Source organism: Pristiophorus japonicus, chromosome 9 (genome assembly GCF_044704955.1).
Source record: "Pristiophorus japonicus isolate sPriJap1 chromosome 9, sPriJap1.hap1, whole genome shotgun sequence".
In the NCBI taxonomy this organism is placed as follows: domain Eukaryota; kingdom Metazoa; phylum Chordata; class Chondrichthyes; family Pristiophoridae; genus Pristiophorus; species Pristiophorus japonicus.
Genome location: NC_091985.1, coordinates 178,017,818 through 178,041,631, shown reverse-complemented (window position 1 = coordinate 178,041,631; position 23,814 = coordinate 178,017,818). Strand labels below are relative to the sequence as shown.

The 23,814-nt window shown below is 49.4% G+C and overlaps 1 protein-coding gene across 1 annotated transcript in view; it reads left to right on the top strand.

Moving 5' to 3' along the window:
* The window catches only part of LOC139272761 (beta-crystallin B1-like), a 79,626-nt gene extending 56,182 nt beyond the window's left edge, over positions 1–23,444 (top strand). Inside the window, exons 2-6 of the mRNA XM_070888874.1 lie at positions 13,915–14,007; positions 15,337–15,455; positions 18,610–18,742; positions 20,015–20,157; positions 23,276–23,444. Coding sequence (XP_070744975.1) covers positions 13,930–14,007; positions 15,337–15,455; positions 18,610–18,742; positions 20,015–20,157; positions 23,276–23,444 — 642 coding nt within the window. The 5' untranslated portion in view covers positions 13,915–13,929. The remainder of the gene's footprint in view (positions 1–13,914; positions 14,008–15,336; positions 15,456–18,609; positions 18,743–20,014; positions 20,158–23,275) is intronic.
* Positions 23,445–23,814: the final 370 nt, after the last annotated feature.

Below are 23,814 nucleotides of genomic sequence, written 5' to 3'. Positions count from 1 at the left end.
AGTAAAGAGGCAGGTGGTAGTAATAGAGAGCAGTAAAGTTAGGGGGGCAGATAGGCTTCTCTGCATTCAAGAGTGTGTGTCCCGAAGATTGTGTTGCCCACCAGGTGCCTACCTGAGCTGGAGAAGAGCTTGGAGTGGGCGAGGGCGGATCCAGTTGCCATGGCAAAGGTAGAAATAAGGAAGGGGTTCTGCTGAGAGAGTTTGAACAGATAGGGACTACATTGAAAAGCAGAGCCACAAAGATAATAACCTCTGCATTATTAACTGGGCGACAAGCAAATTGGCATAAGGTCAATACAGAATCAGGGAGATGAATGCGTGGCTCAGTGTTTGGTGTGAGAGAAGTGGGTTTCGATTCATGGGGCACTGGTACCAATACTCGGGAAAGAGAATGCTGTTCCATGGGGATGGACTACACCGGAACTATGCTGGGACCAGAGTTCTAGCGAACCAAATAATTGGGTGGTTTATTGGGTTTTAAACTTAATAAGTGTGTAGGGGCGGGGTGCGTGGGCCGTGGGGAGGGAGGTCGCAGTAGAGAGCAATCGAGAACGCTAAAGAGAAAAGAAAAGGAAGCAATGCAGAAAGTGATTGAAGTAAGGATAACCAGATTATGTCAGGAAGGGACAGAGCATACAAAAAACAAAAGAGTGCACTCGCAAATAGGGTCCAGGTAAGACAAAATACCTGGACAATTAAGGGCTGTAGTACAAAATAATATTAAGATGTCTAATAATGTTAAAAAGACAATTCTAAAAACATTTTTTCTGAATGCACGGAGCATCCGTAATAAGGTAGATGAATTAACAACGCAAATAGATGTAAACAGATACATATAGTTGCAATTATGGAGACATGGTTGCAGGGTGACCAGGGTTGGGAGATGAATATCCAAGGATATTCGATATTTAGGGAGGACAGGTAAAAAGGAAGAGTGGGTTGTGTGGTGTTGTTAGTAAAGGATGAAACAGAGCATTAGTGAGAAAGGATATTGGCTCAGAAAATCAAGATGTAGAATCAGTCTGGGTGAAACTAAGAAGCACCAAGGGCAGAACATATTGGTGGAAGTTATCTATAGGCCTCCAAACAGTAGTGGCCATGTAGCGAACGGCATCAAACAGGAAATTAGAGATGCATGTAGCAAGGGTACATCAGTAATCGTAGGTGACTTTAATTTACATATAGACTGGCCAAACCAAATTAGTAATAATACTGTGGCAGATGAAATACTGGAGTGTATATGAAATGTTTTTTTTAGACTAGTATGTTGAGGAGCCTACTAGGGAACAGGCTATCCTAGATTTGGTATTGTGTAATGAGAAACATAGAAACAAAGAAAATAGGTGCAGGAGTAGGCCATTCGGCCCATCGAGCCCACACCAACATTCACCTCAGTATTTCTTTCCTGCTTTCTCTCCATACCCCTTGATCCCTTTAGCCATAAGGGCCATATCTAACTCCCTCTTGAATATATACAATGAACTGGCATCAACAACTCTCTGCGGTAGGGAATTCCACAGGTAAACAACTCTCTGAGTGAAGATCTTTCTCCTCATCTCAGTACTAAATGGTTTACCTCTTATCCTTAGACTATATCCCCTCATTCTGGACTTCCCCAACATCAGGAGAATTCTTCCTGCATGTAACCAGTCCAGTCCCGTCAGAATTTTATATCTTTCTATGAGATCCCCTCTCATCCTTCGAAACTCCAGTGGATACAGGCCCAGTCGATCCAGTCTCTCCCCATATGTCAGTCCTGATACCCCGGGAATCACTCAATAGCAAGGTCATCCTTCCTCAGATTAGGAGACCAAAACTGAACACAATATTCTAGGTGAGGCCTCACCAAGGCTCTGTACAACTGCAGTAAGACCTCCCTTCTCCTGTACTCAAATCCCCTAGCTATGAAGGCCAACATACCATTTTCCTTCTTCACCACCTGCTGTACCTGCATGCCAACTTTCAATGACTGATGTACCATGACACCCAGGTCTCGTTGCACCTCCCCTTTTCCTAACCTGCCACCATTCAAATAATATTCTGCCTTCGTGTTTTTGCCATCAAAGTGGATAACCTCACATTTATCCACATTATACTGCATCTGCCATGCATTTTTCCTCTCACCTAACCTGTCCAAGTCACCTTGCAGCCTTTTAGCGTCCTCCTCACAGCTCAGACCGCCACCCAGCTTAGTGTCATCTGCAAACTTGGAGTGGGGTGGCCATTTTGGACTGAGATGAGGAGGTACTGCTTCACTCATGGGATAGTGAATCTTTGGAATTATCTACTGCAGAGGAAAATGGAGGCTCATTTGTTGAATATATTCAAGACAGAGATTGATGGATCTTTGGAAATTAAGGGAATCAAGGGATATGGGGATAATGCAGGAAAGTGGAGTTGAGGTAGAAGATCAACCGTGGTCTCATTGAATGCCAGAGCAGTCTGGATGGGCCGAATGGCCGACTCCTGCCCCTAATTCTTATGTTTGTATGTTCACCTGGTGTCTCACACATTACGAGTGAGCAAGAGCAGGTGGTGGAGACAGGGGCGGCAGTGGAGATTCCTCAGCGGAGGTTGTGGGACCCTGCCAGCTCTGCTCAGCTGGATACGACGCTGAACCTCGGAGGCCGATCTTAGAGGAGCAGAAGAACATAACAACATAAGAAATAGGGGCAGGAGTAGGCATAAGGCTCCTCAAGCCTGCCCCGCCATTTAGTATTGGAGAAAGATTGCAAAGTGCCACAGTACAGCGGGACCTGGGGATATTGTGCATGAAACACAAAAGGATAGTATGCAGGTAGAGCAAGTGATCAGGAAGGCCAATGGATTTTTGCCATTTTTGGCAAAGGGGATAGAATATAAAAGCAGGGAAGTCTTATTACAGCTGTACAGGGTATTGGTGAGGCCGCACCTGGAATACTGCGTGCAGTTTTGGTTTCCATATTTACGAAAGGATATACTTGCTTTAGAGGCAGTTCAGAGAAGGTTGATTCCGAGGATGAGGGGGTTGACTTAGGCAGAAAGGTTGAGAAATTTGGGGCCTGACTCATTGGAATTCAGAAGAATGAGAGGTGATCTTATCGAAACATATAAGATTATGAGCGGGCTTGGCAAGGTTAATGCAGAGAGGATGTTTCCACTGGTGGGGGAGACTCGAACTAGAGGGCACGATATTGGAATAAGGGGCCGCCCATTTGAAACGGAGAGGAGGAGAAATTTCTTCTCTCAGAGTGTTGTAAATCTGTGGCATTCACTGCCTCAGAGAGCTGTGGAAGCTGGGACATTAAATAAATTTAAGAGAGAAAGCGACAGTTTCTTAAACGATAAGGGGATCAGGGGTTTATGGGCAGCGGGCGGGGAAGTGGAGCTGAGTCCATGATCAGATCAGCCATGATCGTATTAAATGGCGGAGCAGGATCGACTCCTGTTCCTATTTCTTATGTTCTTATGTTCTGATGAATACGATCATGGCTGATCTGAACATTTACTCAGGTATACTTCCCTGCCCGCTCCCCATAACCCTTTATTCGCTTATCATTTAAGAAACTGCCTATCTCTCTCTTAATTCCATTCAATGTCCCGGCTTCCAGAGCACGCTGAGTCAGCGAATTCCAGAGATTTACAAAGCTCTGAGAGAAGAAATTCCTCTTCATCTCAGTTTTAAATGAGCGGCCCATTATTCTAAGTTTATGCCCCCTAGTTCTAGTCTCCCCTATCAGTGGAAACATCCTCTCTGCATCCACCTTGTCAAGCCCCCTCATAATCGTATATGTTTCGATAAGATCACTTCTCATTCTTCTGAACTCCAATGAGTAGAAGCCTAACCCCCTCAAACTTTCCTCATAAGTTAACCCCCTCATCTTCGGAGTCAACCTAGTGAACCTTCTCTGAACTGCCTCCAAAGTAAGTATATCCTTTCGTAAATATGGAAACCAAAACTGTGCGCAGTATTCCAGGTGTGGCCTCAACAATACCTATAACTGTAGCAAGACCTCCTTGCTATTATAGTCCATCCCCTTTGCAATAAAGACAAAGATTCCATTGGCCTTCCTGATCACTTGCTGTATCTGCATACTAACCTTTAGTGTTTCATGCACAAGTACCCCAAGGTCCCGCTGTACTGCAGCAATTTGCAATTTTTCTCCATTTAAATAATAACCTGCTCTTTGATTTTTTTCTGCCAAAGTGTATGACCTCACACTTTGCAACATTGTACTCCATCTGCCAAATATCTGCGCACTCATTTAGCCTGTCTACGTCCTTTTGCAGATTTTCTGTGTCCTCCTCACACATTGCTTTTCCTCCCATCTTTGTATCGTCAGAAATCTTGGCTGCGTTACATTCGGTCCTTTCTTCCAAGTGGTTAATATAGATTATAAATAGATAGTGTCCCAGCACTGATCCCTGCAGCACCCCTCGCGTTACTGATTGCCAACCCGAGAATGAACCATTTATCCCGATTCTCTGTTTTCTGTTATCTACCCAGTCCTATACCCATGCTAATATATTATCCCCAACCCCGTGAACTTTTATCTTGTGCAGGGTCCTTTTATGTAGCCCTCGTCAAATGTCTCTGAAAGTCCAAATACATCATATCCACTGGTTCCCCTTTATCCACCCTGTTCGTAACATCTTCAAAGAATTCCAGCAAATTTGTCAAACATGACTTCCCCTTCATAAATCTATGCTAACTCTGCCTGACCGAATTATGCTTTTCCAAATGTCCTGCTACTGCTTTTTTAATAATGGACTCCAACATTTTCCCAACCACAGATGTTAGGCTAACTGATCTATAGATTCCTGCGTTTTTGTCTGCCACGTGAGTTGATTAAGAAAGCATATGGAATATTTTACTTTATTATTCGAGACATAGAATACAAGAGCAAGGAGATTATGCTTGAACTGTATAAAACAGTAGTTAGGCCAGAGCTTGAGTACTGTATGTAGTTTTGTTCTCCACATTACAGAAAATATATGATCGCATTGGAAAGGGTGCAGAAGAGATTAATAACAATGTTGCCTGGACTGGAGAATTTTAGCCATGAGGAAAGATTGGAGATGCTGGGTCTATTTTCTTTGGTACAGAGGTGGTTGAGAGGAAACCTGACTGAGGTGTATAAAATGATGAGAGGCCTGGATAGAGTGGATAGGAAGGACCTGTTTTCCTCAGCAGAAGGGTCAACAACCAGAGGGTATCGCTTTAAAGTAATTGGGGGCGATTTAGAGGGAGTTTGAGGAGACATTTCTTCACCCAGATGGTGGTGGGAGTATGTAACTCGCTGCCTGAAAGGATGGTAGAGGCAGGAAACTTCACCACTTAAAAAGTATTTGGATGTACACATGAAGTGCCATAACCTACAGGGCTACAGACCAAAAGACGGAAATTGTGATCAGACTGGATAGCTCTTTATTAGCCGGCACGGACACGATGGGCTGAAATGGCCTCCTTCCATGCTATACATTTCTAGGATTCTCTTGACTTTGACATTCATGGCCCCATTGCTGTGCAGCGATCGTGACCATCTTTAAAAAGGGTACAGGTCCGACTGCGGCAACTACAGAGGAATCTGCCTGTTATCAGCCACTGGGAAAGTCATCGCTAGAGTCCTCCTCAACCATCTTCTCCCTGTGCCTAAGGAGCTCCTCCCACAGTCACGGTGCGGATTTTATCCCCAACGGGGCACAACAGACATAATATTTGCAGCGCGACAGCTACAGGAAAAATGCAGGGAACAGCGCCAGCCCTTAAACATGGCCTTCTTCGACCTTACAAATGCCTTTGATACTGTCAACCGCGAGGGTTTTTGGAGCGTCCTCCTCCGTTTTGGATGCCCCCAAAAGTTCAGCAACAACCTTCGCCTGCTTCATGATGACATGCCGGCCGTGATCCTTACCAACGGATCCATCACAGACCCAATCCACATCGGGACTGGGGTCAAACAGGGCTGCGTCATCGCTGCAACCCTCTTTTCAATCTTTCTCGCCACCATTCTCCACCTCACAATCTCGCCGCTGGAGTGGAATTAAACTACAGAACCAGTGGGAACCTGTTCAATCTTCGCCGTCTCCAGGCCAGATACAAGACCACTCCATCCTCTGTCGTTGAGCTACAGTACGCCGACGATGCCTGCGTCTGCGCACATACAGAGGCTGAACTCCAGGATGTAGTTGACATATTTACTGAGGTGTACGAACGCATGGGACTTATGCTAAACATCCGTAAGACAGAGGTTCTCCACCAGCCTGTCCTTACCGCACAGCACTGTCCACAGTCATCAAGATCCACGGCGTGGCCATGAACACCGTGGACCACTTCCCCTTTCTCGGGAGCCTCCTATCAACAACAACAGGCATCGACGATCAGATCCAACAGTGCCTCCAGTGAGCCAGTGCAGCCTTCGGAAAAGAGTGTTTGAAGACCATGCAATCAAAACTGACACGAAGCTCATGGTCTACAGGACTGTAATAATGCCCGCCCTCCTGTATGGCTCAGGGACATGGACCATGTACAGCAGACACCTCAAGTTGCTGGAGAGCTATCAGCAATGATGTCTCCGCAAGATCCTGCAAATCGCTTGGGAGGACAGATGCCCCAACATCAGCGTCCTCATTCAGGCCAACATCCCCAGCATTGAAGCACTGAGCACACTCGATCAGCTCCACTGGGCAGGCCACATTGTCCGCATGCCCCAGACACGAGACTCCCAAAGGAAGTGCTCTACTCAGAGCTCCTCCACGGCAAACAGGCCAAAGGTGGGAATCAGAAACGCTACAAGGTCACCCCAAAAGCCTCCCTGATATAGTGCGACACCTGGGAGTCCCTGGCCCAAGACCGCCCAAAGTGGAGGAAGTGCATCCGAGAGGGCGCTGAGCACCTCGAGTCTCAATGCCGAGAGCACACAGAAATCAAGCGCAGGCAGCGGAAAGAGTGTATGGCAAACCAGTCCCATCCACCTCTTCCCTCAACGACTGTCTGTCCCACCTGTGCCATAGTCCGTGGCTCTCGTATTGGACTGTTCAGCCACCAAAGAACTCACTTCAGGAGTGGAAGCAAGTCTTCTTCCTCGATTCGGAGGGACTGCCTATGATGATGATGATGCTGTGCAGCAAGCTGCTCTCTAGCACCTTGCTAGCAGGGAAGTGCCCATTAGAGGGATGATGGTGAGAGGGGGTTATCGAAGTGGAGGCTCTGCTGAAAGCGTTCCCACTTCTCCCCCTTGCCTTCCCCTCATTCAGAGCCCCACATGCTGCCTCGTGACTGCCCTTGCAGAATTTCAGGAGGAGCAAATCTTGGCGGGGCCCTCACAGGCTTCAAAACACAGAGGACGTCCACCAAAAGTGTCGAATCAGTCAGCAGGAACACGAGCCATCTGTCTCCACCTCCGCTGTAGCCACAGGAGTTGCACTTGGTAGAAGCGCTCGGAAAGGAAAAGTGACAGAACCGGAGAGGCACATAGGTTTTTCCCAAAATGTTTGGGCTGGATTTTCCAGTGATGTTTAATTCTCTTTTTGTCCCGCAAGGGCGGCAATGGTGGCGATGAGCTCTTCTGGGTGGGCAGCGCACTTCCAGCATCCCGCAGGGGTATTCTGTGCCGGTTTCGGCCGGACGCAGAGCATTACCGCCCAGAAGAGGCGAGAAGTTATGCAACGCTTTTGTTGGGTTGTGCCATCAGATCGATTTTTCACTCCCGCCCCTCCTGTAGCGCTCCACAGAGCGCCCTGGTGGAAACACCTGTGAAAATGGGCACAGCAACCTATACTGGCTGCAGTGAGATAAGTAATGTCCAACTGCGGGAAGTGGGATTGTGGTTTCTTTTAACTTTTTGCGATTAATGTTATGGCGTTGGCTATGTATTGGGAATGTTTTTGGTGGGGATTTTTCCACCCTAGGCCTCTCTCATGGGCTCCCAGGCCGTCAGGTTAGCTGGTGATTTTCGCATGCTCAGCCTGTCTAGTGCTCTGAGAGATATATACAACACCTCCCTCAGCGCTCTGCCCCACACTCAGGGCCCAGCTGCCCAAATTTGTTGACTGAGGCACAAACATTTTCCAAGCGGTATCAAGACCGCCCCGCCGTCAATAACGCCCAGAAATCTTAAACGCTGAAAATCCAGCCCTATGTTAAGTTTCAGTTAGATTTATGATGCATATAAATGTATTTCTTTGCAGCAAGTTCCCCTCTTATCCATTATCGTTGGTTACCTTGACAGTGGCCTTCTCACGTGGAGTGAATGGAGAGACATGACTTAACCTTGAGCACTGGGTGGGGTTTGAGGTGATAGGAATGGATTGGTCATTGTAGTATTGATGTGTGGTTCTGACGGGGGAGGTGGGACGCGTGTACGGCATCTGGGAGCCAGATGGTTGCACTGGTGCAATTAACTAAATTGAGCCATGATGAAGCTATCCCGAACCTCCCAGGCAGCAGTGGGAGCCACTGCTGGTGCCCTCTCCACTTCACGTTCCTCCTCCTTCTCCTCCTCGTGTTCCACCTGCTCCTCCTCTCCTCCAAAGAGGTTGTGCACTCATTACCTTGCTCCTCCTGAAGCTCCGATCCTCGCTTCTGCGCTGTTTTGTGCAATGTGCAGTTTACGATTATCATTCTACAGACCCTGGCTGATGCGTACTGACGGGCTCCTCCAGATCTGTCAAAGGCATCTGAAGCGCATCTTCAGCTTAATAACATGATAACCAGGAGTAGGACTAGGCCCTACGGCCCCTCCAGCATGCTCTTAAGATTATCGACCTCACCTCACTTTCCCGCCCGATCTCCATATCCCTTAATTGCTTAGACTCCAAAAATCAATCTATCTCAGCCTTCAATATATTCAGACAGCCTCCACGGCCCTCTGATGCATAGAATTCGAAAGATTCACAACCCTCTGAAAGAAGAACTTTCTCCTCATCTCTGTCTTAAATGGTCTACCCCCTATCCTGAGACTGTGCCCCCTAGTTCTAGGCAGTCCAACGCGGGGGAACAACCTCTCAGCATCTACCCTGTCAATCCCCTTCAGAAGCTTGTATGTTTCAATGAGATTAATTCTCATTCTTCTAAATTCCAGAGAGTATATTCTACAAAATCATTCATCGTAAGGTAGCCCTGCTATCTCAGGAATCAATATGCTGAACCTCCGTTGCACAGCCTCCAAGGCAAGTATACTCTTCCTTAGATAAGGGGACCCAAACTGTGCACAGTACTCCAGGTGTGGTCTCACCAAGGCCCTGAACAATTGTAGCAAGACTTCCTTACTCTTATACTGCGACACCCTTGCAATAAAGGACAACATGCCATTGAGCTTCCTCATTGCTAGCTGTACTTATATGCTCGCTTTGTGTTTCTTGCACAAGGACCCCCAAATCTCTCTGAACAGCCACATTTAAACGTTTCTCAGCATTTAAAATATATTCAGGTTTTCTATTCTTCCTCCCAACTTTCTACCGAGCTGATTGCTTGCTCTGTGACACATCGGGTCGACGTATGGCTTTCAATATAACGCTCCTTGGTTTATTGCCTGGCCGACCTCAAGGGTGTCCTTCGCCACGCTTTCAGTTGCTAGCCCTTGTCTCCAAGCAGCCAGCTGCTTAGAGTGTTTGGAGGCACTGAGGGAGGGTAGAATGGCATGGGATGAAAGAGTCATGACAGCTCTCCAGAAATCTGCCACACGCACATGCACGGTGATCTTTTTATGTTTGCAGACCAGCTGCACCTTGACAGGTGTGGTAGCCCTTTTGGATGATCTGCGGGTTGCCTTCATGGTCATATATGTGCAGCCAATGAGGCCTTTTGCACCTGTGTGAAAGTAAGTCAGAGCCGCAAAACTGAGTCCCGCTCAGTAACTCTGCTTTCATTAGTGGCAAATTTGATTTAATTGCTGACTTGTGAAACACGGCATCGGACACCTGGGTGATACCTCTATGGGCGGCGAACTGCGAAATGCTGCAAATGACTGCTGCAGATCCCTGGAAGGAGCCCGAGGGGAAGAAGTTGAGGGCGGTGGTGACTTTGACAGCCACCAGCAAAGAGTGCTCATGAGGTCCTCTGGGCAGTATATCTGGTCCAGCGAGCTGCAAGGGTCCGCCATGACCTCGTGCGATAGCCTGAGCCTTCAGAGGCACTGCTGCTTAGTCATGTTGAGGAAATTCATCCTCTGCCTGTATATCCTGTGTTGGGGGTATCGCCTCCGGCACGGTGAAGCCCTGTGCTGACCCCCTCTCTCCTCGGTTGTGAATCTTTGGAATTCACCGCCCCAGAGGGCTGTGGATGCTGAGGCGCTGAATATATTCAAGGTTGAGATTGATAGATTTTTGGACTAATGGAATTAAGAGATATGGAGATCTGGCGGGAACAGGAAGTTGATGACCGTGATCAGCCGTGAACTTATTGAATGGCGGAGCAGGCTCGAGGGGCCAAATTTCCGACTCTTTTTAATTCTTATACTCTTATGTTCCTGTGGATCATTTAGTTGGGGAGGAGAAGACTGCTGGTGTTGTTGGTGCTGGGCCCAAGCTGGTGCTTGTCCTGAGCCTGAAATCCAAGCTGAGAAAACAAAAGCATGTATTTATATAGCACTTTTAATGTACTGAAACATACCAAGGCGCTTCACAGGAGCATTATAAGATAAAAAAATTGACACTGAGCCACGTAAGGAGAAATTAGGGCAGGTGACCAAAAGCTTGGTCAAAGAGGTTGGTTTTAAGGGAGGAGAGAGAGGTTTAAGGAGCGAGTTCCAGAGCTTGGGGCCCAGGCAACAGAAGACATGGCCAACAATGGTTGCGCGATTATAATCAGGGATGCTCAAGAGGGCAGAATTAAGGGAGCGCAGACATCTCAGGGGATTGTAAGGCTGGAGGAGATTACAGAGATAGAAACTGCTGTATTGCTGAAGGAGTTTAGAGAAATAGGGAGGGAGCGAGGAGACCATGGAGTGATTTGAAATCAAGGATGAGAAATGTGAAATCGATGTCTTGCTTAAATGGAAGCCAATTTAGATCAGCGAGCATGTGATGTGTGACCGTGACTTGGTCACAGGACAGCCGAGTTTTGGATTACATCTAGTTTACGTCGGGTAGAATGTGGGAGGCCAGCCAGCCAGGGCAGCATAAGCGGCACTCATGCTGATCAGATAGAAGCCAGGTAAAGTGGAGATCAGAGACGCAATCCTCCAATGTAGTGAGGGCAACTAGCAATGTGGTGAGAGTCGCTCCAGGGGTTGCAGAAATCACTTGCAAGCTCCCGAAAGCAGAACCTCTGCACAAAATTGTGTTAGAAAGAGCCTTTCCTTGAGGCAAGGAGCAGGCATAATGTGTGTGGATCCAAGGTTTTTTTTTCTAGCTGCCAGTTAATTAACTCGCACATTGGCCACTGAGCTCCTGCCTTGTCTTCAAAGGCGAGCTACACGAGGTCCGTCAATCTGTCAGTAACAAGTTAAAGTAAGAAAGAGTTGCATTTCTGTAGCTCCATGTATGACCAACGGACGTCTCAAAGCACTTTACAGCCAATGATGTACCTTTTGAAGTGTGGTCACTGTTGTAATGTTGGAAACGCAGCAGCCATTTTGCACACAGCAAGCTCCCACAAACAAGAAGGTGATAATGACCAGAGAATCTGTTTTAGTAATGTTGATTGAGGGATAAATATTGGTCCCAGGACAGCGGGAAGAACAACCCCCGCTCGTCTTCGAAATATTGACATGGGTTCGCTTACGTCCACCTGAGAGACCAAACGGGGCCAAGGTTTAATGTCTCACCCTGAAAGAAAGTACCACCGAAAGTACAGCACTCCTCAGTACTGCCCCTCTGACTGTGCCGCGCCCCCTCAGTACTGTCCCTCTGACAGTGCGGCACTCCCTCGGTACTGCCCCTCCGACAGTGCGGAGCTCCCTCAGTAATACCCCTCCGACAGTGCAGTGCTCTCTCAGTACTGCCCCTCCGACAGTGCAGCACTACCTCAGTACTGCCCCTCCGACAGTCTGACGCTTCCTCTGTACTGCCCATCCAACAGTGCGGCACTCCCTCAGTACTGCCCCTCCGACAGTGCGGCACTCCCTCAGTACTGCCCCTCCGACAGTGCGGCGTTCCCTCAGCACTGCCCCTCCGACAGTGCGGCGCTCCCTCAGTACTGCCCCTCTGACAGTGCGGCGCTCAGTCAGTACTGCCCCTCTGACAGTGCAGCGGTCCCTCAGTATTGCCCCTCTGATAGTGCAACACTCCATCAGTATCGCACTGGAGTGCCAGCCTAAATTTTCGTGCTCAAGTCCCTGGAGTGTGACTTGCACCCACAACCTTATGACTCAAGGTGCTGCCCAATCAGCCACACGCCTCAGTGCATAGCCCCCTCGATTAGTCTCAGTGCATGATCTCAAATGGCCTGTATGTGGCCGGCTACTTGTTTTATGCAGTGCCTGCTGCCCAGATCCATTTTCTGCAAATTATTAATGTTCCTTTATACCAGAGTCGATATCCCAGATGCCATTCTCCTGGAATGTGTTGAAGCAGGGCTTTGCAAGCATTTGCTGACTCTCTTTGCTTACCTATCTCTCTCTCTCTCCCTCTTCCTCCAGCCAATCACTCACTCTCATTACTTGATGACTGGCACATTTCACTCTCTCGCACTGTCGATTCTGCAAATCCTCTTGTCTGCTGCTAATCCCGTGGCCTCTCTCTAGCTGCGAGCCAGTGAATAAAAGGCCGGCTAGCGATTGTGTCCACATTACTGTGTTCACCCATCGCCACGCCAGGACACTCGGAATCTGCAGCACCAGATCTGGTAACCGCTTGACATTCCTACCGCCTTCTTCTTCTTCGCAAACAACAAGGTTTAGGGCTGCGACCACTTCCGAGGGCCAACTGACCATTCGGGGCTCCTCCTGCGGTAAACCGACTGCTGTTGTGGGATTGAGGCCCAGGCTGTGCCCACGTCCCACCCCGATACAGAGCAGGAATATAATGTGGAGAAATGTGATAATATACTTTGGGCGGAAAAATAGAAAAGCAGAGTTCTTTTTTTAAGTGGTGAGAGATTGGGAAATGTTGGTGTTGAGAGGGACCTGGGTGTCCTTCTACACGAATCACTGAAAGATAACCTGCAGGTACAGCAAGCAATTAAGAAAGCAATTAAGTATGTTGGACTTTATTACAAGAGGATTTGAGTATGAGAGTAAAGACTTCTTACTGCAATTATACAGGGCCCTGGTAAGACCACACCTGGTGTATTGTGCTCGAGGAAGGATATAGTTGCCATTGAGAGAGTGCAACGAAGGTTCACCAGACTGATTCCTGGGACGGGGCGATTGTCCTATGAGGAGGGATTGAATAGATTTGGCCTATATTCTCTAGAGTTTAGAAGAATGATGGGTGCTCTCATTGAAACAGACACAATTCTAACGGGGCTTGACAGGGTAGATACAGGGACGTTGTTTTCCCTGGTTAAGGAGTTTAGAACCAGCGGCCACAGTCTCAGAATAAGGGGTCGGCCATTTATAACTCAGATGAGGAGAAACCTCTTCATTCAGAGGATGGTGAATCTTTGGAATTCTCTACCCCAAGAAGCTGTGGGGCTCGGTCGTTGAATATTCAGGATTAAGATCAATATATTTTTCGGTACTATGGGATTGAAGGGATGTGGGGGTAATGCGGGAAAGTGGAGTTGAGGACGATGATCAGCCATGATCTTATTGAGTGGAGGAACAGGCTCGAGGGGCCGAATAGACTACTCCTCCTCCTAAATATTATGTTCTCACTGAGTGAAGAATGTGAGCAGTCTCCGGCATTGCAGAGGTGTGAAGGCACCATTCAAACCAACCGAGGCTCACGTAAAGACACATCGGCAGTGGCTGGGGGTGAGGGGATTGATGTGCGGGGAAAGAGTGAAATTATTAAACAGCATCGATAATCTCAATCTCATTCTCCTCTCAGGAACCACACACAATCATGGCTGACATAGAGAGCAAGACCGACGGCAAATCGGCTCCACTGAAAACGAGCCAGACTGAAACGGTGCCTTACAAGGTGAGTAGGTCATTGGGCAGCGGCTGGCTTTGCACCTCCGCACATTCAATGTCTGTCTGGCACTGATCCCACAATCTCAAAACTTCAACCCTCAAGCAGCGAAATTTAAAATCCCAATCTGTCTTTATAGGTTAGATACAGAGTAAAGCTCCCTCTACATTGTCCCATCAAACATTCACAGAGCAGGTGCAACACGGGGTTAGATACAGAGTAAAGCTCCCTCTACATTGTCCCATGAAACGCTCCCGGGGCAGGTACAACACGGGGTTTGATACAGAATAACTCTCTCTCTACACTGTACCATCAAACACTCCCAAGGCAGGTACAGCACCTGGTTAGATACAGAGTAAAGCTCTCTCCTCACTGCCCCATCAAACACTCCCAAGGCAGGTACAGCACCTGGTTAGATACAGAGTAAAGCTCTCTCCTCACTGCCCCATCAAACACTCCCAAGGCAGGTACAGCACCTGGTTAGATACAGAGTAAAGCTCTCTCCTCACTGCCCCATCAAACACTCCCAGGGCAGGTACAGCACGGCTTAGATACAGTGTAAAACATGGGAACAGGAGGCGGCCAATCAGCCCCATGAGCTTGTTACGCAGGAATAGGGGAGGCCATTCAGCCCCTCGAGCCTGTTACATAGGAACAGGAGGAGTTCATTCAGCCTTTCAAGCCTGTTACACAGGAGGAGGCCATTCAGCCCCTCGAACCTGTTACACAGGAACAGGAGTTGGCCATTTACCTCCTCGAGCCTGTTACACAGGATTGGAGGTAGGCCATTCAGCCCTTCGAGCCTGTTGCACAGAAACAGGGGGAGCCCATTCAGCCCCTCGAGCCTCTTACACAGGAACAGGAGAAGGCCCATTCAGCCCCTCGAGCCTCTTACACAGGAACAGGAGAAGGCCCATTCAGCCCCTTGAGCCTCTTACACAGGAACAGGAGAAGGCCCATTCAGCCCCTCGAGCCTCTTACACAGGAACAGGAGGAGGCCCATTCAGCCCCTCCAGTCTGTTACACAGGAACAGGAGGAGGCCCATTCAGCCCCTCGAGCCTGTTACAGGAACAGGAGGAGGCCCATTCAGCCCCCTCGAGCCTGTTACAGAGGAACAGGAGGAGGCCCATTCAGCCCCTCCAGTCTGTTACACAGGATTGGAGGTAGGCCATTCAGCCCCTCGAGCCTCTTACACAGGAACAGGAGAAGGCCCATTCAGCCCCTCCAGTCTGTTACACAGTAACAGGAGGAGGCCCATTCAACCCCTAGAGCCCGCCCTGTATTTTGCATTTTCCGTTAATGGCTCACCATCACTTGACTTCTCTCTTCCTCCCTAGATGCTCATCTTTGAGCAGGAGAATTTCCAAGGTCGCTGCATGGAAGTTTCGGGCGAGTGCATGAACGTTTGCGACATGGGCTTCGAGCACGTGCGATCTGTCCGTGTGGACTGCGGACCGTAAGGACACATCTTCTTCTGAACCGTTGCGCTCTGGGATTGCATGGGAGGGACCCGGGGATGCACTGTTTGCTGGGAAAGTCTTCCCACATATAATGCGCCTATCGTATTCCCATGGGCTTCTCGACCAACCACCTACTTTAGAAGTGCAGACTTTCGAGGGAATTACGCTAGCCAATTTGCACGCAGCAAGATTCCAATAACAGCAATGTGATAATGAATAGGCCTTCTGTTTTAGAGATGTTGTTTGAAGGATAACTATTGGCCCCAGGACACTGGGCTGAACTCCCCATGCTCATCTTCCAATAGTGGCTGTGAGATCTTTAACATCCACCCGAGAGCAGAGACATGGATTTGGTTTAACATCTCAACTAAAAGACAGCACCTCCGACAGTGCAGCGCTTCCTCAGTACTGACCCTTTGATAGTTTTGCGCTCCCTCAGTATTGTCCCTCCAACACTGCGGCGCTCCTGCAGTACTGCCCCTCCGACAGTGCAGCACATGCTCAGTACTGCCCCTCCGACAGTGCAGCGCATGCTCAGTACTGCCCCTCTGACAGTGAGGTGCTCCCTCAGTATTGCCCCTCTGACAATGCGGCGCTCCCTCAGTACTGACCCTTCGACAGTGCAGCACTCCCTCAGTACTGTTCCTCCAACAGTGCAGCACTCCCTCAGTACTGTTCCTCCAACAGTGCAGCACTCCCTCAGTACTGTTCCTCCAACAGTGCAGCACTCCCTCAGTACTGTTCCTCCAACAGTGCAGCACTCCCTCAGTACTGTTCCTCCAACAGTGCAGCACTCCCTCAGTACTGTTCCTCCAACAGTCTAGCACTCCCTCAATACTTCCGCTCCGAAAGTCTAGCACACCCTCCATACATCCCCTCGGACAGCGCAGCACTCCCTCAGTACACCCCCTCTGAGAGTGCTGCTCTCCCTCAGTACTGTCGCTCGGACGATGTGGGGCTCCCTCAGCACTGCTCGTCTGACAACGCAGCGCTCTCAGCATTGCCCCTCTGACAGTGTGGTGTGCCCTCAGTAGTGCCCCTCCGACAGTATATAGGGAGAAGGTGGGTAAATTGGATTGAGGGATATGGAGAGAAGATGGGTAGGTGGGATTGTGGGACATCGGGATAGGTGGCTAGGATTGTGGGGTATGGGGAGAGATAAGTGGGTATTTTGGGGGAATATGGGGAGAAGATAGGTCGGTGGGGATGTGGAATATGGAGTGAAGATAGGTGGTGGATTTGGAGGATATGGGATATGGTGGTTAGGTGAAATTGAGAGATAAGTTGATAATCTGGATAGGTGAGTTTAATGGATATTGTGAGAAGGAGCCTATTTGTGGTTGAGTTCTGTCATAAACCTTATAGGGTCGAATACGTTTTGCAAACATTCTTATGTTCTGTGATGCAGGCTTGATGGTTGTCTGGCCTCCTAAACCTCATATTTCTTATTTTGGGAGATGCAATGATGTCTGAGGTAGCACTAACATCCTACCCAAATTCTCCCCAATCCCTCAACCCCACCTACCCATCTTCTCCCCAATCCCTCAAACCTACCCACCCACCTTCTCCCCAATCCCTCAACCCCACTCACCCGCCTTCTCCCCAATCCCTCAACCCCACCCACCCACATTCTCCCCAATCCCTCAAACCCACCCACCCACCTTCTCCTCAATCCCTCAACCCCACCCACCCACCTTCTCCCCAATCCCTCAACCCCACCCACCCACCTTCTCCCCAATCCCTCAAACCCACCCACCCATCTTCTCCCCAATCCCTCAAACCTACCCACCCACCTTCTCCCCAATCCCTCAAACCCACCCACCTTCTCCTCAATCCCTCAACCCTATCTACCCACCTTCTCCCCAATCCCTCAAACCCACCACCTCCCCAATACCTCAAACCCACCTACCCACCTTCTCCCCAATACCTTACACCCCCACCTTCTCCCCAATCCCTCAAACCCACCTACCCACCTTCTCCCCAAATCCCACAAACCCACTCACCCACCTTCTCCCCAGTCCCTCAAACTCACCCACCCACCTTCTCCACAATCCCTCAAACCCACCCACCCACCTTCTCCCCAATCCCTCAAACCCACCCACACACCTTCTCCACAATTCCTCAAACCCACCTACCCACCTTCTCCACAATCCCTCAAACCCACCTACCCACCTTCTCCCCAATCCCACAAACCCACCCACCCACATTCTCCCCAATCCCTCAAAGCCACCCACCCACCTTCTCCCCAATCCCTCAAACCCACCCACCCACCTTCTCCCCAATCCCTCAACCCCACCCACCCACCTTCCCACAATCCCTCAAACCCACCCACCCACCTTCTCCCCAATCCCTCAGCTCCGCCCACCCACCTTCTCCCCAATCCCTCACCCGCACCCACCCACCTTCTCCCCAATCCCTCAACCCACCTACCCAACTTCTCTCCAATCCCAGCCACCCAACCTCTTCCCAATCCCACCTACCCACATGCTCCCCAATCCCACCAACCCACCTTCTCACCAACTCCACCTACCCACCTTCTCCCCATCCCCACCTTCTCCCCAACCCCACCTACCCACCTTCTCCCCATCCCCACCTTCTCCCCAACCCCACCTACCCACCTTCTCCCCATCCCCACCTTCTCCCCAACCCCACCTACCCACCTTCTCCCCAACCCCACATTCTCCCCAACCCCACCTACCCACCTTCTCCCCAACCCCAACTACCCACCTTCTCCCCATCCCCACATTCTCCACAATCCCACCTATCCACCTTCTCCCCAACACCACCTACCCAACTTCTCCCGAATCCCACCTAACCACCTTCTTCCCAACCCCACCTACCCATCTTCTCCCCAACCCCACCTATCCATCTTCTCCCCAACCCCACCTATCCACCTTCTCCCCAACTCCACCTACCCACCTTCTCCCCAACTCCATCTACCCACCTTCTCCCCAACTCCACCTACTCCCCAATCCCTCAAACCCACCTACCCAACTTCTCCCCAATCCCTCAAACCCACCTACCTACCTTCTCCCCAATCCCTCATACCCACCTACTCACCTTCTTCTCACATCCCTCAACCCCACCTGTTCACTTGTGTTGTGAGAAGCAAGATATTCGATTTAGCACGAATTCCTACTTTGCTTGCAGGTGGGTTCTCTATGACAAATGCAAGTTCTCTGGTGAGATGTTTATCTTGGAGAAGGGCGAATTTCCTCGATGGGACTCCTGGTCCAACAGCTATAGAAATGACTACATCATGTCATTCAGACCCATCCGTATGGTATGTTCAACCTCACCTACCCACCTTCTCGTAAACTCTCAATCCCACCTACCGACCTTCTCCCTAATCCTTTAACCTAACCTACCCACCTTCTGCTCATATGCCTCAACAGCAGCTATCCGCCTATCATTGTAACCTCCTTCAACCCCTCTAATCATCCCTATCTCAGTAACATAAACCAGCCCTTACAAACCTCCCTATCTCTGTAAGCTCCTTGAGATCCTACAACTCTCCCTATCTCCAACATCCTACAATCATCCAACCTTCCAAACCTCCTTATCTCTGTAACCTCCTCCAGCCCTACAAGCCTCCATATCTCTGTAACATCCTCCGAGTCTACAACCCTCCCTTTCTCCATAACATTACACCAGCCCCTACAACTCTCCCTATTTCAGAAACGTCCTCCAGCCCGATACCCCTCCCTATCTCTCTAAACTCCCCCAGATTTACAACGCTCCCTATCTCTGTAACCTCCTCCAATACCTACAACTCTCCCTATCTCTGTAACCTCCTTCAGCCAATACAACCTTCCCTATCTCAGTAATCTCCTCAAACCCCTACACCCCTCCGTATCTCTGTAACCTCCTCCGATCCCTACAACCCTCCCTATCTCTGTAACCTCATCCAGACCCTAGAAGTCTCCCTACCGCTGTAACCTGCTCCGGCCCCTACACCCCTCCGTTTCTCTGTAACCTCTTCCAGCCCCTACAGCCCTCCCTATCTCTGCAACCTTCTCCAGCCCTGTATCCCCCCATCTCTGTAAAATCCTCCAATCCCTAGAATCCTCCCTATCTCAGTAACCTCCTCAAGCCCCTGCAACCCTCCCTATCTCTGTAACCTCCTCCGATCCCTACAACCCTCGCTATCTCTCTAACCTCATCCAGACCCTAGAACTCTCCCTACCTCTGTAACCTGCTCCAGCCCCTACAACCCTCCCATCTCTGTAACCTCCTCCAGCCCTACGTCATCATCTCTGCAACCTCCTCGAGTCCCTACCTATCGCTGTAACCTACTACAGCCCTACACCCCTCCCTATCTCTGTAAAATTCTCCAGACATATAAACCACCCTATCTCTACCCTCTTCCAGCCCCTACAGCCCTCCCTATCTCTGGAACACCCTACAGCCTTTGCACCACTCCCTATCTCTAAGCTCCTCCAGCCCCTACAACCCTCCCTTTCTCTCTGGGGCAGTGGTTAGGACACTGACCGTTCACACACCGAGAATGGAGGCGAATTCCCTTAACCAGTTCAATTTTCCCACCTTCTTCCAGGATCAGCGACAGCACAAGATCTGCCTGTTTGAAATGCCGGCGTATGAGGGTCGGAAGATGGAAATCATGGATGATGATGTCCCAAGTCTCTATTCTTATGGTTTCACCAATCGAGTGGGCAGCATCACTGTGACCTGTGGAACGTGAGTACCAACCAATCCGGTACCTGCGCAGGTGCTAGAGGAATGGAGAGTTAGAAATGTTACAGCCTTAGAAAAGGAGTGTAGGTCTAAACTACAGGACAGTGAATTTATGCTTGGAAGCGAATCAGGGACAACATTGCAGTCAATTGGACAAGTGTGGATCAATTAAGGAATGCCAGTTTGGATTTGTTAAAGGCAAATTGCGTTGAACCAACTTGATTGAGTATTTGATGAGGTAACATAGAGGGTTAATGAGGGCATTGTGCATGACATGGTGTACATGGATTTCCCAAAGGCGTTCAACTAATTGCCACATAATAGGCTAGCCAGCAAAGTTGAAGCCCATGGAATAAAAGGGAGGGTGGCAGCATGGACACAAAATTGGCTATGTGACAGAAAACAGAGAGTAGTTGTTTTTCGGACTGGAGGGACAAGTTATTCATTTGAAATATGTTAATGACGTGGATGTGCGTGTACAGGGCACAATTTCAAAATTTGCAGATGAAACAAAACTTGGAAGGATAGTGAACAGTCAGGACATTCAAGAGGCTGGTGGAATGGGGAATAGGAAAAGGGGAGGTGCAGCGAGACCTGGGTGTCATGGTTCAACATTCATTGAAGGTTGGCATGCAGGTACAGCAGGTGGTGAAGAAGGAAAATGGCATGTTGGCCTTCATAGCGAGGGGATTTGAGTATAGGAGCAGGGAGGTCTTACTGCAATTGTACATGGCCTTGGTGAGGCCTCACCTGGAATATTGTATTCAGTTTTGGTCTCCTAATCTGAGGAAGGACGTTCTTGCTATTGAGGGAGTGCAGCGAAGGTTCACCAGACTGATTCCAGGGATGGCTGGACTGACATATGAGGAGAGACTGGATCAACTGAGTCTTTATAGACTGGAGTTTAGAAGGATGAGATGGGATCCCATAGAAACGTATAAGATTCTGACGGGACGGGGCAGGATAGATGCAAGAAGAATGTTCCCGATGTTGGGGAAGTCCAGAACCAGGGGGCACAGTCTTAGGATAAGGGGTAGGCCTTTTAGGACTGAGATGAGAAGAAACTTCTTCACTCAAAGAGTTGTGAACCTGTGGAATTCCCTGCCGCAGAGAGTCGTTGATGCCAGTTCATTTGATATATTCAAAAGGGAGTTAGATATGGCCCTTACGGCTAAAGGGATCAAGAGGTATGGAGAGAAAGCAGGAAAGGGTTACTGAGGTGAATGATCTGCCATGATCTTATTGAATGGCGGTACCGGCTCGAAGGACCGAATGGCCTACTCCTGCACCTATTTTCTATGTTTCTATGTTTCCATGTTTCTATGGGTGGACACGTAGCAGATGAAATATAAAGCTAAATGTGCAATGTGATACATTTTGGTCGAAATAATATCGAGAGGAAATATAAACAAAAGGGGATGCATGGACAGAGAAACCTGGCGGTGTATGTGCACAAATCATTCAAGATGGCAGGGCAGGTTGAGAAAGTGGTTAAAAATCATACCAGATCCTCGGCTTCATGAATAGAGATATGGAATACAAAACCGTGGAAGTTATGATGAATCTTTATAAAACAATGGTTCGGCCTCAACTGGAGTATTGCATCCAATTCTGGGCAACGGACTTTAGGAAGAATATGATGGCCTCAGAGAGGATGCAGAAAAGATTTACGAAAATTATCCCAAGGATGAGGGTCTTCAGTTAGGTGGAGAGACTAGTAAAGCTGGGGTTGTTATCCTTGGAGCAGAGAAGTTTGAGAGGAGATTTGATAGAGATGTTTACAATCTTGAGGGTTCTGGACTCAGTGGATAGAAAGAAACTGTTCTCATTGACAGAAGGATCAAGAGGCAGAGGACACGGATTTAAAGTGATTGGCAAAAGTACCAAAGTTAAGAAAACACGTTTTACACAGCGAGTAGTTAGTATGTGGAATGCATTGCCTGAAAGGGTGGTGGAGGCAGAGTCAACCACTTATTTCAAAAGGGAGCTGGATAAGTACCTGAGGAAAATAAAATGTAGAGCTATGGGGAAAGGGTGGGGCAGTGGGACTAACTGAAGTGCTCTAGCTGCATGGCCGGCATTTATTGCCCATCCCTAATTGTCTTGAGAAGGTGTTGGTGAGCCGTCTTCTTGAACCGCTGCAGTCCGTGTGGTGAAGGTGCTCGCGCAGCGCTGTTAGGAATGGAATTCCAGGATTGTGACCCAGCGACGATGAAGGAACGGCAATATATTTCCAAGTCGGGATGGTTTATGATTTGGAGGAGAACTTGGAGGTCGTGTTCTTCCTATGCGCCTGCTCCCCTTGTACTTTTGGCTGGCAGAGGTCGTGGATTTGGGAGGTGCTGCCAAAGAAGCCATCACAAGTTGCTGCAGTGCATCTTGTAGATGGTACACACGACAGCCACGGTGGAGGGAGTGAATGTTTAAGGTGGTGGATGGGGTGCCAATCAAGCGGGCTGATTTATCTTACATGGTGCCGAGCTTCTTGAGTGTTGTTGGAGCTGCGCTCATCCAGGCAAGTGGCAAGTATTCCATCACAGTTCTCACTTGTGCTTTGTAGGTGATGGAAAGGCTTTGGGGAGTCAGGAGGTGAGTCACTCGTCGCAGAATACCCAGCCTCTGACCTGCTCTTGTTACCATGTTATTTATGTGGTTGATCCAATGAAGTTTCTGGTCAATGTTGACCTCCAGGATGTTGATGTTGGGGGAATTCAGTGATGGTAATGCCATTGAAAGTCATGCGGGGGTGGTCAGACTCTGGCTTGCTGGAGCTGGATATTCCCTGACACTGAGTGACGCGAATGTTATCTGCCACTTATTAGACCGAGCCTGAATATCGTCCAGGTCTTGCTGCATGCGGGCTGAGCAGTTGTGCATGGAATGCAACACTGTGCAATCGTCAATACACAAATCCACTTCTGATCTTATGATGGAGGGTAGGTCATTGGTGAAGCATAAGACCCCAAACAGAGGCAGAGGAAAATGGACAAGGTGTAACACCGCAAACAGGGGCAGAGGGACAAATGGTGCCCCTTTTTATTCCCAGTGTGTTTACATGCAGCACTGTCTCCTTTACATGATCACTGTTTAACCCCCTCTCTTTCTCTCACTCTCCCGGTAGGTGGGTGGGGTATGAGTACCCCGGGTACCGTGGCTACCAGTTCCTGCTGGAGAAGGGAGAGTACAGACACTGGAACGAGTGGGGTGCTCGCCGGCCCCAGATCCAGTCCATGCGGAGAATCCGTGACCAACACTGGCACTCCCAGGGGTGCTTCTCCACAACCAACTAGGGGAGCACCGCATTCGGGCTACGGGGGTTCCGGGGGTACAAGAGGCACGGGTGGTACGGGAGGCATAGGGGTCACGGCTGATCTCTGGGGGAGTATAGGCGCACTGGGGTTCAGGGGCACTGGGGGTTTACAGGAAAACTGGGGTACAGCTGCTTTGGAAGTACATGGGACACAGAGATTGCAGCAGCGTTTGGGGTTTACAGGGGGAGGGGGTGCAGGAGAGGGGAGGAGCAGGGGTGAGTGCAGGGTGGTGGCGGGAGGAGGTGCGGGAGACGGAGGGTGTTGGGAGGGGAGGGGGTGGGAGGTGGTGGGGGAGGGTGTTGCGGGTGTGGGAGTTGGAGGATTTCGGGAGGGGATGTCGGGGCATTGA